At 37.7% G+C, this 18066-nt stretch overlaps 1 protein-coding gene and 1 long non-coding RNA gene across 2 annotated transcripts in view; both read left to right on the top strand.

Annotated features, from left to right (window-relative positions):
• Positions 1–18066, top strand: part of LOC124280553 (leucine-rich repeat-containing protein 74A-like) — a 520775-nt gene that overhangs the window by 396555 nt on the left and 106154 nt on the right. The window contains 1 exon segment of the mRNA XM_046716499.1: positions 15686–15747. Within this exon segment, the coding sequence (XP_046572455.1) occupies positions 15686–15747 (62 nt within the window).
• LOC124280556 lies at positions 3612–8198 on the top strand. Its single transcript, XR_006899714.1, has 3 exons — positions 3612–3690; positions 7748–7834; positions 8044–8198. It is a non-coding gene; the product is annotated as an uncharacterized LOC124280556 (long non-coding RNA).

The following is an 18066-nucleotide window of genomic DNA, read 5'->3' as shown; positions in this document are numbered from 1 at the left end:
GTTTTTAGAATACATGACAATGATGATGATCATTTGAAATTTATTGTTAAATAAAGATATGGGTTTATTGGCATTCAAATATGTATGGTATTATTCAGTTTGGAAAAAATAATTGTTTGGGGGATTAAATGACTAAATGTGAGTTATGTCTCTAAAACATTAGGCGTGTCAAAAGGGCACCAAGAGCATTTTTCAGCCTGTAAACCTAGACTGTACTTTAACAAAGAAACTTATATGGGTATTTTTGACCAAAATGGGCTTTCACAATTTGCAAGAAACCACCATAGCCATCATACTATTTATAATATTTTGGAAAAGTATACAAATGAATGGAAAATTATCAGTTAACATAGTTATCTATAGACAAGGTGGACCTATAAAGAAAAATGTTTTGAATGGCAAACAATTATCTATTGTTAATCACTATGCCTATCTCGGACTAGTGTTTTTCCATGCTAAACAAGAGTCATCAAAAGATGACAAATCCCCCAGCCCCTACAAATATGAAACAGCAAATCATCTGACAGTTACTTAAAGTTGAACTTCATTTTTTAGACAAAGTCTAAAACGTTTTCCATGGCAACCAAGAAAAAAATAAAAATGACAACAATCTGTAAATATTCAAAGGCACCACTTTATTTTCTGTTTGATATATCTGCAAAGTTTTGTTGAAAATATTGAACCGTTTTGAGTTATGCTCCGAAAACAATATGATTCTGTCTGAGGACGGACAGACAGACAAGGCGTTGACTATATCCCCATTACATCTGAAATCACATGCTAAGAAGGCTCTTGTCAAATTTATGTCAGTTTCGAAGAATTTTTTTTATATTAACCCAGAAAATATGTTTCATACTGTTTAATTCAGAAATCGAACCAATTCTGCTTCATAGAAATATCAAAATTCCCTGAGTTTTCCCTGACTTTCAGAGAAATGCCAGATTTCCCTGACTTTTCCCTGACCTGTGGGAGCCCTGAGTTTATACCCCACTTTATAACACTTTCATTTTCTAAGTATTCCTTTTAAATGATTAATGAAACGATAAAAAAAATTATGTTTGGTTCATTATACTTTATTGGTTGTGCCCTACAATAACATAAATTACTAGGCAGAGTGGAGTAATTAATCCTGCTAACCCTACTTGATCTGTTTACTCTGTGAAGTAACTCAAGGCATTATATTGCACAGTAAACAGTGTAAACATAGGTTTTTGAATATCAAGCAATTTCGCTTCATATATTATGTACATAAAGCTATTCCATATCTCTGTGTAGGAAGTATGTATCAAAATTGTGAATGTGCTCCCATAACTTCGCAGAGTAGAAAATGGCAAATACCAAAACATAACTTTTGTTAATTGAAAAGATGATATTTAAGATGAATTGCATTTCATGTTATATTGTCCATCATATCATAGATATAGATACTGTTTTTATTATTTAACAATATAATTACAAATGTCCATCAGTAACTTTTGTATTAACAATGTTAGAGTAGTTAGGTAAATATTTATATGAGGCTAGTATATTCAGAGATGAGTTAATTAGTACACATTAATTGTACAGGTATCTTCCCATAATAAAGACCTCCCAACAGACAGACCTCTTAAAACAACACATTTTTAATAATGGTATGTGCCCAGATAAAAAAACAACATTTGGTATTAACTATAGTTTCATCAATTCAAGTAATTAATTATGATTTTTAAATTCACACATATTGCATCAACACATCCACATCTATTTGCCAGATCCCATCTACTTGTGAATATTATCAAATACAATAATTTATATACATGTACCTACCAAACATATGAGACCAAGCACCATATTATTATTCACCACTAAAACTCTAGCGTTGCCAAATTTATCAAAACTGGACTTTACTCAATTTTGTAATATGTCTCAATAATAATATGCTGTATGTTCTCTGTGTCACAAAATGCTTGTACTAATAATTAAGAAGGCCTTTTTGTATAATTGTACTCACTGACATAAAACATATTTTCTTCTATGTCAAAAGTACATGATTACATTCAAAGACAATATTGATATGAAAAATTCACATGTTATTTTTATTACATTGAGTACTTATGTTGACACTATTTCAGAATACACATTCTCTTTTTTTACTGTGTGAATAGTGCTACAATTCCTACGATTTATTAAAAATAAGTGTTGCCCACATGTGGACATGTTGAAATTTTCAATTTGCATAATATTTGTACTTCACAGTCAAATGAGGATTTATTTATTTCAAATAAAACTCATATAGGAATGTATTGTTTCTCTGCGGTATCAATAATTGCATGGTAAATGTCTAACATTTGAAAAGTCAAAATTGCACCAATATGTTAAAATTACTAAACTTACAAATCAGTCATAATTCATATATTCCGCCATGTACATTGTCACTGACAATAGCCATACCACGATACTCAGTTTAGTCTATTTGACTTGAAAATGACAGATAATTTTACTTACCGCTCATTTCTCCTGATTGGGAGTCAGACTCTGAGTCGGAATCGAGAGAATCGACGGATATGTCCGACTCAAAGTCCGACTCCCCCAAATCGTAATCATCACCCACTCCCACTGCCGTCATGTTCCAACGATGATATGTTGTCGTCTGTCACATGGGGCTATATTTACACTCATGAATATTCATACTCTTGGCGGGAGGCAACCTTTTTATATATTTCCGTGAGCATCCCTTGTGCTGATTTCTCAAACAAAACAAGGATGAACTATTGTAGCGCCATTAGTATCTTTAATCACATTTCATTCATCTACATTATCAACGTTAGCGATTGAAGCGTAGAACTTTATTGTTTTGACTCGGGCAGCGGTAACCTCTGTGACGTGGCATGTCAAAGGTCGCATGTCACGGTATTTTGTTCCAGGCGAACAATGCGCCAAATTAACCGCCCACCTCGCCAATATTATGGAAGCGGTCTTGTGGTGGAAATTTAGAAAGTGTCAATAGAAACAGATACACACATATTCTTCAAAATAAGAAACAGGAATCTAAATAATAACAGGGTTTCCAACAAATGCATACAGCCAGTATGAGTGTATTTTTTTCGCGCACTGAAACAGAAACAACAACAATTAGATGACAAGCATTGATGATAGTCAGCGAATGAGCAACCGTGCTACAACTTATGATGTATATCATTACAAAACAAAAGCGTATTCATTCCGTGGTAAATCACACTTACCGCGAAGTTAGTGTTGAAATGAGAAATAACCTATTAATTCAGGATAATCAAAACAGCGATTAGTGCGTTATTAAATATAAGCTTTTGGTGTTGTTACCAATGTGTACTTTTCAACGTCTATTCAGAAAGTTAAACATCTATAATATTCTAAAAACAATTACTAACACGCGGTCGTTCGAAGAAATAAACAACACAGTCCCCACTAGGAGATATCACAGGCTATCTTGCCTGCATTTCTTTGTCATCTGAGAACCGTAGGTGCCGCTATTTCTTCTTCGTGGAAAGTACTGTCAGCGACCTTCAACTTCGGTAAGCCATTTTGTGTCAACTTCCGGTGAATGAGTTTGGTACCCTTTCTGTATTTTTCCTAAATATGAGGTATGAGGGACATAATGGAATATCTGAGTATACACACCATTATGAAAAGTGGCAGTGTTCCACAAGTAAAGTTCTTAACAGATGTCAATGGGTATGTATTACTGTCTGTATGATTTCAAATATCGTTGGTAGCGAAGTGAAAAGCGATGCATAGCATGAAAACATTGAGGAGAAACATTACGCACATTACACCATCGATATACAAGGTATTTGTTGGTTCCAGAAGCTTATTCTTATATAGAACTGTAGACATTTGATCCTTTTCCAACTTTTAAGCAATAATTTCTGTCAGATCTGTAACTGTGAATTACAATGTTTTTTTCCAATCAGATAGTGCAGTGTGCTCCAAATCTTAAAATATTCCAATGGCGTCAAGTTTGATCGTTAGTGAGACAAGGTGATTTTGACTACCTCCATATACAATTTGTATGTATGGTACAGTTATAAAAATAACGCACAATTGTTGGAAATTTACTATACTTTTAAATGTTGCATTGTTTTGGACTTGGGGTTGTGTTTATTTCTAATAATTTAACTTCTTTTACCATGTTGTTACAAAAGGACATATATGTCCCTCTGGCACACCAACTGCGTTTTGTGTAGGGACATATATGTCCAAATGGCAGCCAGGGGGTTAAGAAATACAGTTCGCTCTACCACCATGTATAGTGTAATAAAACACACTTTCGCCCTGAACTAATATAGTTAAAGCACTATACATGGTGGTAGAGCGAACTGTATTTCTTTTCTAAGATGCCAAATTTAATACTTTCTAAGGATAATTACGATTAATTTAAGGCAGAAAACAAACGACGGTGTCGGTGACCTAAATTAAGAATCCTCGCACAGGGCTAACTGGCGCGCTGTTCTATTGATGTGTCTGCCCCCTACGGTAAGACGAACGTTACCAGAAAAACAAATGATAAACAGTTTGATGACGGTTAATGTTCGGATTAAATATCTTCTCTAAATTATTTTAATTACATCTGTGATTAACGTAAACCATGTGAACGTCGCATTTCTACTACCACCGTATGTTTAGATCAGTACATCCAGACGAAGCTGAGTAGTCAAGCGACATTCCACGATTGCATTGTGGGAATGTAAACATTGTGAACGTTACCGTGTCGAATTGAGACATTTTAAACGTCAGGAAACATAAACGTAATGTTTCCACCAGTGATGTTAGGTGAGTGAAGCAACTGCAAACCAAGAAACGGGATGCAACACAGTAGTTTACTGTAGGAGGCTGTACGAGGCAATGACAACTGACATGCATCGTGACGTCGCTTGCATTGTGAGGTAATGTAAAATGGTTTGATTACGAGGGGGCACACTAGAATGGCGCAGTGACGGGATAACGTCATTCAATTGTTACGTCCTTAAAAACTATACCTTTATTGTCTGATAATGTTTGTTTTTTTCGATTGTTCTAACCGCTAGGCATCTTAGAAATCTTAATAATACCAATAGTTATTTTGATAGTGATTCCTTCACATTGAGAAAAGACATATACGTTTCGACATCATTAAAAAATAAAAGTGGTGAAAGATATTTGCCTTGATGGACCTCTTTTTCACAGCAAAAATATCCGGAAATATCATTATTGTATTTGATACATGGTTTGATATTATCGTACATATTAAATATTATCCTGAAAAACTTTCCGTTGAAACCACAGTATAGAAGTTTTTGCCACAAACCTATCCTCCAGATGTTGTCAAATGCCTTTTGAAAATTGATAAAAACACAATATAATTTTGTTTTTAACAGATCTAAAGGGTCCTTCACACCTATTTTGAATTGACAGGAATCAAGGAGAATCAGCCAGAAAAAAAATAATTCCAGAATTCGAACCACATTCGGGAGAGAATGTCAAAATAAACATTTTTTTCAAGCTTTGTAAGAATGCTGTTGGAATACTTAGAACGCACTTCAAACCCACCTCGAATGATTCTTACTCGTTCCAAATGTACTAGATCACCAATGCAGCTCGAATGAATCAGAATACAGTAGGAATAATTAGAATGCCACATATGTTACATTTGACCACTTCCCAAAAAAGCATTGTGTATTTCATAATTAGAATGCCGTTACAATACAATTTCGACTGCCGTGCGTGTCCGGTTCGATTGCTGTGTGAATAGCACTCAAATTTCAGTTGGAACGTCCCTCGAATGCTGTACGAACCCTCTTGGAATGGCCCCTGAATATGGATCGAATGTTAAAGAATTAAAACAGAATGCAGCTCGAATATTTCAAATGTCCTTCAAATGTGCTTAGAATGTAACATGAATGTCCGAAATGCATCAAGAATGTTGCCGGAATGTTCCACGATGGGGTATAAAAACTATTCATCAGTCACTGCCCAACTCCCATAGAGTATGGACCAGCTGGACCATGTTGCGTTGCTCCAGATTGCTGTGCTCCAGCAAGCCTTGATTGAAAGTGATGTGGAGGAGACCAGGAGAAGATTCCAGACCAGACCATGGCTGACAGAGGAAAGGAGGAGGCTGTATGGACATTACACAAGACTGCTGGAAGAGCTCAGAGTTGAGGACACGCAGTCATTCTTCAACTACCTTAGGATGGAGCCTACCATGTTTGATGAGTTGGTGCAGAAAGTGGGACCAAGAATACACAAGCAGGATACATACAAGGATGAGGTTATCATCTGCCCTACCACTCCAGAAGAATGGGCACCCATTGAAGAGGTATTTAGAACAGGTGGAATATTCCTCATGCCGTAGGAGCTTTATCGATAATCTCCAGGGTATACGTTCCGATAAATCTCCACTATACCATGGATGCATCTACGGCTCAAGCCGATGATTTTATTACCTCCCTTTGCTGGCTTTTTATCCAATTAGGTGTCTACGCTGGGAAGTTGAGTGTACCAATCACAACTCACGTTCGCTTTTTAAATTATCTAACCGATTAAAATTGGCAACACAATAATATATTGTTGCAGAGGTACTCTGAAAGAGGTAGAAGGAGTTCTTGCATATATTTATTTATGATTTCAGACCTGTCAATTTGTATGTTTTCCACCCAAATCTGAGTCGCACTGCGAACAAACTTTCACGGCTGCAACCGCTATCTTTATTGACACTGTCAAGCTCGGTTGTAACGGCGGCTTATCTGATTGGCTACTGTGAGAATGCAGAGCCAACAAAGGGAGGTAAAAAAATCATCGGCCCGAGCTGTAGATGCATCCAGGGTATAGTGGAGATTTATCGGATATTTGATTGTGGCAACGGTAAAAAAAATATTACAGTTACAATAGCAGTCTCCATGTAATCGATGTGCGGAGCTTCACTGGTGTAAGGGAATCGCCAGTTCAGTTTTCGATCACTGTCTGGGCGTGTTTTACAGACTCGTGCCAGTTATATTCGGACACTTCACGTAATTTCCATAGGCTAACATGTTAGTTCAGTGCAGCATAAATAATTTTCATGAAGTGAGTTAAGGATGGATCTTTGTAAAATTTGACACTCGGACAGGCAAATGTGAAATCAGCATGACTCTGCGCACATAATTTCAGTTCAATTTTCCGACCACTATTTAACTCATGACATCACATTTATCAACTTTCGTATGGTTCCACAATGCACAGTCGCATAAGCCGCCATGTTAAAGGAGTACATATGTTTATATAATTGTTGCCATTTGATAAATAAGCAGCAGAAAATTAAACAGAAATTATGTGATTGTAGGTAAGATGATTCCTCACAAATGTGCAAAATTTTACTTGCATCTTACAAAAATTAAATCAATGAAAATTATTTATGCTACACTGAATTAACATGTATGTCTATGGAAACGAAGTCGCTACTTATGGAAACGTATATGAGTTGACATGACTGCATTGTTTTTTCGACTTTTTCTGATATCATCTAAGCTATCCTATTTTACAAATTTCCCCAACATCTGAATAATTACAAAACATTTATGTTGCATTTATTCTATATTTGAATTACCAGTTTTAATAGAATGTAAGATACAATAGAAAGGTAAATTTACTGCTTTACAGTAATCATCATATCTACTTAAACTGACACCAGTTACATCATTTATTTTTAAGAAATAGGGTTAATCTACATTGGTTAAAGTAAGAAAGTGATAGCTTAATTGTGTTTTCTGTGCAGGTGATGTTTACAGTTTGTGGCAGCATATTCACATGAAGTATAGAACATGAAGCAGTGGTGATTCCAACTGCTGTACCCATACAAAAGGTATGTACAATGCAAAATTCCAGAATGAAAATATCTAAATAAAAACGGAATTTTAAAACTTGATATATCCAAATCATATAAGTATTTTTCTCCTGTGATTCAGTGACACCAGATATCCATTGATGTTTTGAAAAGTAGCCAATGTTTGTTTACATCAATAATAGATGTCTTGTGAAGTCATTAGATGTTTATGTCATTTATTTTTTCAGAGGCCAAGGCACAGACCTTGTATACAGATGAAGATCTCCTGTGATTATTTCTTTCTCCTCCTCATTTGATAACTGAAAATATAAGGATGCCCTGCCACTCAGTCCAAGTTCTGACTTATAATTTCAGAAATAAATTAAGATCATCTAAACCAGAATTATCTTTTGTTCATTTTGTTGCTGTCATAATCAAACTTTTAACTGATCAAGAAAATGGATTGTGGGGCATCAGATGCAGAGACTATTTTGCTGCTCTCACTCTTGCTCTTGGTGTTAAATGTCTGGGGTAAGGCCAAGAAAAAATTTAATGTTTCAAATCATTGTGTTGGGCTTTTTTCCAGGGCCTGTTGCCTTATGGTTATCTATTTAAAAATCAACTATTTTGTAATATCGTTTGTGATATATAAAGACTTGAAAATTGTTTTGAAATATGCATAATATTGTAACTAATTGTATTCAGAAACACTTTATATTTTCTTGAGCCTACACAAAGCTGTCAAGAGGTGTCCAGCAAAGACAGAGAGAGTGAATTCAACTTGAAGAATGTATTGCTTGCTATGTGATAGTATTGCGAGATTTGTACAAACATTTCAGGGTAGGTAAGAGGTATTGAGGAATGAAACAGACGTTGATCCAATGTTGGCCCAACGTTTGTTTGCCAACATTGGCCCAATGTTGGCCTAGCGGTCACGATTACCTTGGGCCAACGTCAGAATGCTATCTGGGTTTTGACTGGAGTCTCTCTAAGCTGTTACTGATCATGATGAAACTAATACTAGTATTCTATATTTGTTTTCCTAATATTTAAATTCTAATATATATCGCTTGTAGTGGTAATAATTAATAATGAATTTTTGTATGAATTATTACTCCATGATAACATGACCAATAGGTGTGCTATGCCTGTAGCATATAACTAGATTTCAATTTGAGATTCATTTGGCAGATAAATAGATGAACAGTCATTGACCGGTGTACAACAGCCCGTGAAAATAGATGAATGTAATTAGTCTTCATTGGTTTGAAGATTCCACTTTAGTTACTGTGCCAAGCTGACAATGTACATTGCTGCTGGAACCACCTAAATCACAGTTGGAAAATGTTTGCATAAAGCAACTGATGTGGTCACACTCTTCTTATCCTTCTGCTTGTTCCTGTTAATCCATGTGATAATTAATCAAGTTTACATAAATTGAGCTATAGCAGCTCAGTCATCTGTTTTCTACCAACTGTTCCGTCATCCCTGTCAATAACGCGATTCGGTTAAAGCAAGGGGTAATCTGTGTCATAGGAAATAGCATATCAATAAATACAAATCATCAATCTTCAAATTTGGGTTCATCTATCTTGCATATCTGCTTGGATCAAAAGATGACTTCTTTTCAGCAGAGATCAAGACAGGAGCACCCAGAAGCACCTTCCTTTCTGAATCCAACTTCTGCCACATTTGTCCTCTTAATTCATTCAGGGGAAGGGTGTCCCAGTCAACTTTGGCCCCAGAAGTAGCTGTGCATGGTTGCATCTCTCAGGCATGTCAGAAACTGCTAAATTCTTACAAATCCTAACTCTATCACATCATTGCCATTAATCCTTTATTTTGTAAGCAATCACACTGTGATGGATCACAAATCATGGATTAGAGCTCGATTTCGTGGTTTATTAGTCAGGTACAACATGGCGGACTTAACGCCGGAACTCTTAATGACGCCCCCACAATGCATTTCAATGACATGTAAAATTTCGAACACGACTAAACTGGATCCGGAATGCAATACATTACATACCTTCCCCTTTAAGATTTTAAGAGCCCTTGGGTGACTTCGTCCTGGTTCTGGGACGACGACATGGGATCCCCACAAGATCACTCCAGTGTGAGTGCTGAGCTTGTTACGTCTGGCAGAATTAGGTCGGAGAGACGTGTCGGTGCTCGTTGAAGCTGGCCATCCATGCTGAATAAGTCTGTGTACTCGAGACAACACAGGATCACGACTTGTCCATTTCTCAATTTCCTTGGCCATAACTGGCGTTGACTCTAGAAAGTCCATGAGATAGATAGTCTCTGGTAGTGACTGCACGGGAGGTACGTTTACGCGCTGCGGGAGACGACTAAGGGCGTCGGCGTGACCCAGGTCCTTACCCGGGGTGTACATGAACGAGTAGTAATACGCTGAGAGAGTGATTGCCCATCTCTGTATTCTTGGCGATGACATGGCTGATATTCCTTTCTTCTGTCCGAAGAGGAATAGTATAGGCTTGTGGCCATTAGAGATCCAGAAGTGAGTGCCGTATAGGTATTGGTGAAACTTTTTACACCAAATACTACCGAAAGTCCTTCTTTCTCTATTTGTGTGTAGCCTTTTTCAGCTTGATGTAGGGTACGTGAAGCAAAAGCGATCAGTCTTTGGGAACCATCTGGCATCTTGTGTGAGAGTACAGCTCTGAGGCCATATGCAGATGTGTCCATAGCCAACACAAGTTCTTTGTCACGGTCGAAGTGAACAAGAACTTTGGCAGATTGAAGAAGTTCCTTTGACTCTTGGAAGGCTTTTTGTTGTCTGGTTTCCCACTGCCACTTGGGTTCTTGCTTGAGTAGGGTGTGTAGTGGCACTAACACCGTCGACAGGTTCGGTTGGAATTTACCGTAGTAGTTCAGCAATCCTAAATAGGACTTCAGTTCATTTATATTTGTTGGAGCCAGTGCGTTGGCTATAGCAGCTACTTTGTCTTGCACTGGGTGCAATCCGTCTGCACTGATGCGGTGTCCCAGGTAGACTACCTACGGTGTCTGGAATTCACACTTTTCACGTTTCACTCGGATTCCCGCCTATGAAAGCTTGTTCAAAACGGTGTTAACGTTCTGTAGATGCTGCTTGTCATCAGTACCACTGGTGATGATGTCATCTTGGTAGCTGCCAGTCATGTCTATACCTTAAAGTAGATTGTCCATGCACCTCTGGAAAATTCCAGGAGCTGATTTGATACCAAGGGGTAGTTGGTTGAACTGGAATAGTCCTCTGTGCGTGATTATGGTGGTATACTTCTTGGACTGTTCATCTCTGGGCAGCTGTAGAAAGGTACTGGCGAGATCTATTTTGGTGAAACGCTGGCCTCAAGAAAGTCTAGCATACAGATCCTCGATGCAAGGAATAGGATAGGGGTCTTGTTGACAAACTTTGTTTAAAGTCACCTTGTAATCTCCTCAGAGGCGCACAGAGTTATCCCCCTTGAGAACTGGTACAATGGGTGTGGCCCACTCTGAATGTTGTACTGGAGAAATAATACCTTGATCAATGAGACGATCGAGTTCTGCGTCAACCTTGTCCTTCATTGCAAAAGGAAGTGGGCGTGGCTTGAAGAAGATAGGCTTAGCATCCGGATCAACGTGGATCTTGCTTACCATGTTTTTTATTTCGCCTTGTTCTTGTCGAAACACCTCTTCATGGTTGGCAAGAATGTCACTAAATGAAATGTCACTTGTCACATAGTTCAGGTCTGAAAGATTGCTGATTTTAAACATGCAGATCCAATTTCATCCGAACAGGCTGGGTTGTTTACCTTTGATCAGACAGTCTCCGTGGTGTAGTGGTTAGAGCGTCCGCCCGGAGAACATCCTTCGGTTTTAAAGGCGAGACTAGATTTCGCATAAGTCCATATGTCTTCGGACCCATGAAACTGATGAGAAACGATCGTTTCTTGAACCTTCTTTACAATGAGTGCTCGAGTCAATATCAACATTCATCATTTAAGTTCTAAGTAAGAAGTAAGTAAAGATGTACTGGTTGCTTATATGCACATAAGTATCAGGTGTTTGGTTCAGTGTGAGCCTGAAGATGGCTTCCCTAATCTCCATTTCTGTTGGAACTGCATGGGTAACCCTTGCACTCTGGAATCTCCTCCAGCTCCTCCTTCAAATTGATAGATAACATCAAGAAGACCAAGATGAAGGCAGCAGCTAATGAAATGGCAGAGATAATTTTATCACTCATTACAGTTGCACCTCCAGCAAATCCATCTAAATTAACTCATGCTCCACCAGTATCAACACCCTTGGTATATAATGGCTAAAGTTGTGGCGAAGTGTGGTCCTGTGCATAGAGCTCAGGTCACAAATCATTTTGAAGTTCATGGGACACAAATCCAAAGCGATTTATGTTTCTCGCCAAAAGTCTAATTACGAAGCCAAGCTGCAGGCAGGTCAGTACCTGCTCCCTCGACCGTGACGGACACGGGGACCAAGGCAGAATTTCTTCAACCTAAACAGTGGGATATTAAGAAGGGTGGATGCCCATCAGATGCAGTTATTTGAAAATATCCCCGGTAGAATCCATAACCTAAACAATCCCACTTTGCCATTGCTAGAAAAGTCTGAATATTTACTTAGGTAAATAGAGGTATATACAGTTTTTAACTAAGTACACAGCAAATGCTTATATGTATTTCCGGGGCGGTGGGGTAGCCTAGTGGTTAAAGCGTTGGCTCGTCACGCCGAAGACCCGGGTTCGAATCCCCACATGGGTACAATGTGTGAAGCCCATTTCTGGTGTTCCCCGCCGTGATGTTGCTGGAATATTGCTAAAAGCGGCGTAAAGCCAAACTCAGTCCATCAGTATATGTATTTCCTATGAAACAGTGAAGTTCAGTTCGTATCCTCCAAACAGTGTTGGCCCATAATTTTTTTTCAGGCCATCAAACTTGCATGCAATACAGGGATTAATGCTCCCTTGCTGTAACCCATGTTTGGTGATAAACCTACACATGTTATTTGTCATCATTCACTTGATGGTCAGTTAATGAATTTATAATTAGTGGTAACACCACTCAGATTACCCGACAAAGGTTCCCATTTGGCATTTCTCATGTCTTGAGTAAATACTCAACATTATAAATTAAGGTTTGATGTGGCAAATGTATTATATCTTATGTAACATGAGCATGGAAGTGCAGCAAGAGGAATTATCAGCTGCGTTATAAAAACAAACATCGACCAAAGGATTAACCGATAACACGCTGATTGATTAATTGCGTTTATCTTGCACAGTGGATTTGTCAAAAGGTAGTGTTTATGTATGTAGATTTACCAATCTATAATACACCCTGTTGTAAAGTGCCTGTGTAAAAACAACGTCCTTCCTTCAAAGGATTAACCGCCAATACATTGATTGATTGCTCATTATTGGCTAACTAAATTACTTTTTTAAAGAACAGCGGACATCATGCAGTTAGTTGCCAGGTGTGCTATCTTGGGTGACCAATGAGACACCAATGTGAAAAACCTGAAACGATAGATCACTTTTTAGTATATTAGACATTACATGGCACAGGATTCTTTGTCAGCTGCAAATGAATGGCATATCGTTCCTTTATATGGATATTGATGGATACATTCCTCGAACAAGGTAATAGCCTGACATTGTTGCTATACCTTTTATCTGTTTTAATGTTAATATTTGCATTTTGTTTTGTTTGTAGCATTATTCAGAATCATGGGGTTTTTTCGCTGTAAAATGTACTGAGACAGACAACATACACTAGGTCAGACTTAGGGTGCGTGTGTGAAATAATATATAATAGACGTTGGCAAGCCATAAAATGTCTAGATATTACAGTCATGTTATAAGTTCACAATAAGTATAAGCAAATCGTGTGCATTTTATTAAGTTTCAAAAAGGATACAAATATGATACTAAACTAATTTGGATTATAAGACAAAATATATAGACGTACTTTGACCTCGTTAGTTTTCAGTCCTGATATTTTTTACCACTGGAAGATGGTTAAACTTCAAAATGTTTTCATTTGTTATCATAATAATGAAGATGAAAATATTATCGAGTAAAAAAGATTTCCTCTTTGTTGATCAATCTATACTTATACTATCAATTGCACATGCGGGTGGCGCAGCAGAGGTCACGAACCAGTCAAGAATTCTGGGATATCATCCGGGTACTCACGGGGAGAAAAACAATAACAAAAGCAACAACTAGTCCACGGAAATTGCTCTGGATGGGTGACCATGTTTGGCAGCTTGACTGCTGAGAGTTTCTAGGTCCTGCCCCACAACAAAATATCTTGTTTTTCATACCATGCTACCATATCACTTTTCCTGCTGTTGGATGTTGGAGCTTTTGCATCTGGATCCTGCACACTATGATATAATGCGTTGTCCATAACAATTTCACTTTTCTGAGAAAGTGCTGGTACCAGCTGTTTTTTCACCCAATTTCAGAAAATTTCACCATTCATTTCATTGTGGTAATCTCAGTTGTCTTCGGATTTGGCCTTGAACACCAGTGAACAATCAGGCAGAAACCCCCCACTTTTACAACCTGCATGCTCACCCTTGCCCAATGGCAGTTTCCTGTTACATAGTTCTGTAGAAGAGCTATCTACCCATTGTGTGCTTGCAGTGTGGCTGCATTCACCCATGTTTCATCCAAAAACACTGGTTCGAATCCTTCTTGATATTGTTGTCCGACAGTGTCAAAGTATGAGTTGCCTAATTGCAAGATGTCAGCTCTTTCACATAGCACCCACTTGTTTTCCCCACTTGTAACAAAACACAAATTCATGCAAATGTTCCCATAACTGATACTTGGATATAGGAAATTATATTTGCTATAGTGTCTTCTAATAGCATTTCTTAAAAACTTTCTGAAAACAGTCAAGTTTGCCAACTTTCAAAAGTGGAGATTTTGATACGAACCCCTCAGTTGTGCCTCACTCAGTTGTACACACAACACAACTGCACATGCATTGCATTTGAAAATTTACCCAGAGATTATTTAAGGGGACCCCCTTTCACTTTCACCTTTAAAAAAATCATAAACTTTGAAACTAATGGACTTGATGTCAGAGGTGAATTTCATTGTCTCATGTACTGTGTCAATAAATCGACTGGCTATGCCTGATGTGACGTCACAATTGCATGTGCTTCCCGCCCTTGTGGCAGATCCTGCGACAGTTACTGGTACTACTGTTACTTTACCCTCATAAAACTTCACGCGGAAAATCAAAACAAAATGATCATAGGGTGTTAAGTAACTTTTCTATTTTGGAGACAGACGTTATGAAACTTCTTTTCCAGAGTTGGTCTGATGTTTTCATTACATTCTGTTTTGAAATGAATGTTTGATCATGAACCGATTTGGAGTTAGATTGTGATTCATCGGTATCATTTTGACTCAGACTGTAGTGTGACATCTGTTCATGGAGATCTTATGAAAACTCATTTACTCCTCAAGGCCTGAAATATGGACAATATCTCCAAATGAAATTTACTCGCATCAAAGTATACTTTTTAATGGAGCAATGTATCATCATTATGTTGTTGAAAAAAAAAAAATATATATATTTATCCAAGTTTTCTTAAGGAAGTAACTATTTTGCAAAATATACACTTCACCCTCAAACAACACAAAGTCTGTACATATACATTCTGGATAATCACCTTATTCAGAGTAACTCAATATTATATTCACAAAGGCCATCTTCTTAACTGGGGTCTCGGACCAATATGATAAGTGGTGTGTTAATCATAGTCACATAGCCCTATATGAGCAAGAAACAAAAAGTATGTACAAATAGTGTGTTTGGGTGAGCCTTGGAAGTCCTCCTTTTTATATTAAGTTTATTTTTGTATCCACAGCACCAGGTGGACCTGCTGATCAGAGAGATTGACTACACTCACACTGGGAATATCAAGTACAGGTAGTATTCACACTTATACTTCTACAATATTGTGCAGTGTGGAAGAAAGAAGATTGGGGTGGGCCATCCATCCATCCATCCATCTACCCATCCATCTACCCATCCATCCAGACTTTAGATGGCATTTAATAGTGATAGACATAAATGGGAAATGATATTGATGTCAGTTTCGATGATATGAGGTGCACAACATGGATTATATTGTTTTTTTCTTTCATAGGGTGTATGAAAGTTGGGTAGCAGATATATGTTCATGTGAAACACCAGAGTTATGAAATCATTTTTCCTGGCATTTTTTAATGTATGTTTTGAATTGTAAATTTTGGATATTGAGGCCAGATTCTAGGATCACCAATATCTATTATTCTAAAACATTGATGATAACAATAATAATCAGTCCTTTGCTTTTTTGCTTGTCTTTAAATCCTTTGAGCTTTCTGCTCAATATCAATACAGAAGTAGTAGAAGTAATGGGTGTTCTGCATCAGTTCCGCTTATGGTATTATTTATGGCTAATTAAGCTCCCAGCGGTCCTTTACAAATGACGATTAATGAGCAGGGATATCGTTTGATGTCCCTGTATGAAAGAGAAATTTTTAATTATGAATCCACATTTAAATTCTCCATTCAGAAAGATGATATTAATAGAGGTTTTAATGAAAACTGAATCATTAAGAGAAAATAAAATACTCTGCTTTGGCCCTTGAGTGGTTCAAGATAGTGAATGAATGGCTGAAAACCATACCGACCGAAAATATATCAGTCATAGCAGGAAAAACGACAGACATTATAGGTTGGAGTAAGCAGGAAGGGCAACTATCCAGCAGAGTGGTGTTCAAAGATGGAATCGTTGTTTGGACAAACAAAAGACTGGAGCTCGTGTTGGAAGATAATTCTCAGTATGCAGAAACATTCGTTATCCTAAACGAACAAAAAGTCAGCTGGATAATGAGAGACAGGGATGATTACAACACCGGTTTTAAAGTTCACGTGGAACCAGCCAGAACTTTCCATAAAGACGGAAACCCCATCACTTGGCATCCAACCATTTTAATAGTCTTACCAAATATTAAAAAAACATCGGGTACGAATCCTTTGCCTGCAGTATAGGGAAAAAATAAATAAAAATATACTGTATATTACCGTCTATAAGCCGACCCCATAGATCAGCCGACCCCTAACCGTGACCCTTAAAATCAGTGTCAAAATGGTATGTTTCGTACATAAGCCGATAGCCCGCGATGGGGTCCCTATTGCGGCAAACACAGACCACAGACAACTGGCAGTTACCAATAATTATAACTTTGGTCCACACTATTCAAAGAATTCACAATCATATATATTGCGTCTACTCACGCATCGAAACAAAGTGTAGTTGACAGAAAATGCATAATATATTTTGTTTCTCTAAATATCATACTTATTGTAGCAACAAACTGGCTTGCTTATTTTACCCCATTCAACAATCATGAACCGATTACCTCCTGTAGCAGTTGATTCAGTACACATGATGTACAGTTATTGATTAAATGTTCAACATCTGAATCCATCTTCGGCCAGAAGAATCTTGCTAGTAGAACCTGTTTTGTCCTGACTACTCCTGATGAGTTTCATGTGCAATGTCCAGAATTTTCTTTCTCAACACAGTTGGCACACTTATTCTTTCTCCTCTCAATAATGATTGAAACATAGAGAGTTCATCTTTGTATCTAAAATATTCAGTCACAATTCCAAATTCCAGAATCGACTGAATTCCCTACTTTTACAAGCTCTGAATCATGTAAAGTAGTAGTATATACAATGATGGTCCAAGATCAAGTCCAACAAAAGCCTCTGTAAAGCTTTATTTCATTAATAAAGCTTTTGTCAGGCTCTTAGATCTCGCCACCATTGTATATACTACTTTTGAACCCCCAGTTAACACACGTGACACTATGTCGTGTTGACCTCGAGGAAACAGTTGGTTACAGGATACTATTGGGATTATTCAACAGTAAGTGTTAAATATTTTGCTTGACGGCGGCCCGTGGCTGCCCTACATGATGTTGATCTCAGCAAAACAGTTTAATGTGAATCTCCTATGATTTCTTTGGTTTTCGTAATGAAGGCTTGCTGGGCTTGTTGTATCCCCTGTTCTATGTACTTTTTTGTCTCGTCTTCGTTGATAGCAGACTTACGAGACTTGGACCGGATTTCTTGTTTCATCTTACGGTACTTGTCAAGTTCAGAGAGTATTGAACGAAATTCCTCCTCTGAGATCTTACTGTCGGTGAGTGCCGTGGAAATACGTTCGCTTACCGTGTTCAGCTTTGCTTCGGC

Source organism: Haliotis rubra, unplaced genomic scaffold (assembly GCF_003918875.1).
Source record: "Haliotis rubra isolate DU_JTF1 unplaced genomic scaffold, ASM391887v1 Scf27, whole genome shotgun sequence".
NCBI lineage: Eukaryota > Metazoa > Mollusca > Gastropoda > Lepetellida > Haliotidae > Haliotis > Haliotis rubra.
Note: the sequence above shows the minus strand (reverse complement) of the source record. Positions and strands in the feature narration are given on the sequence as shown.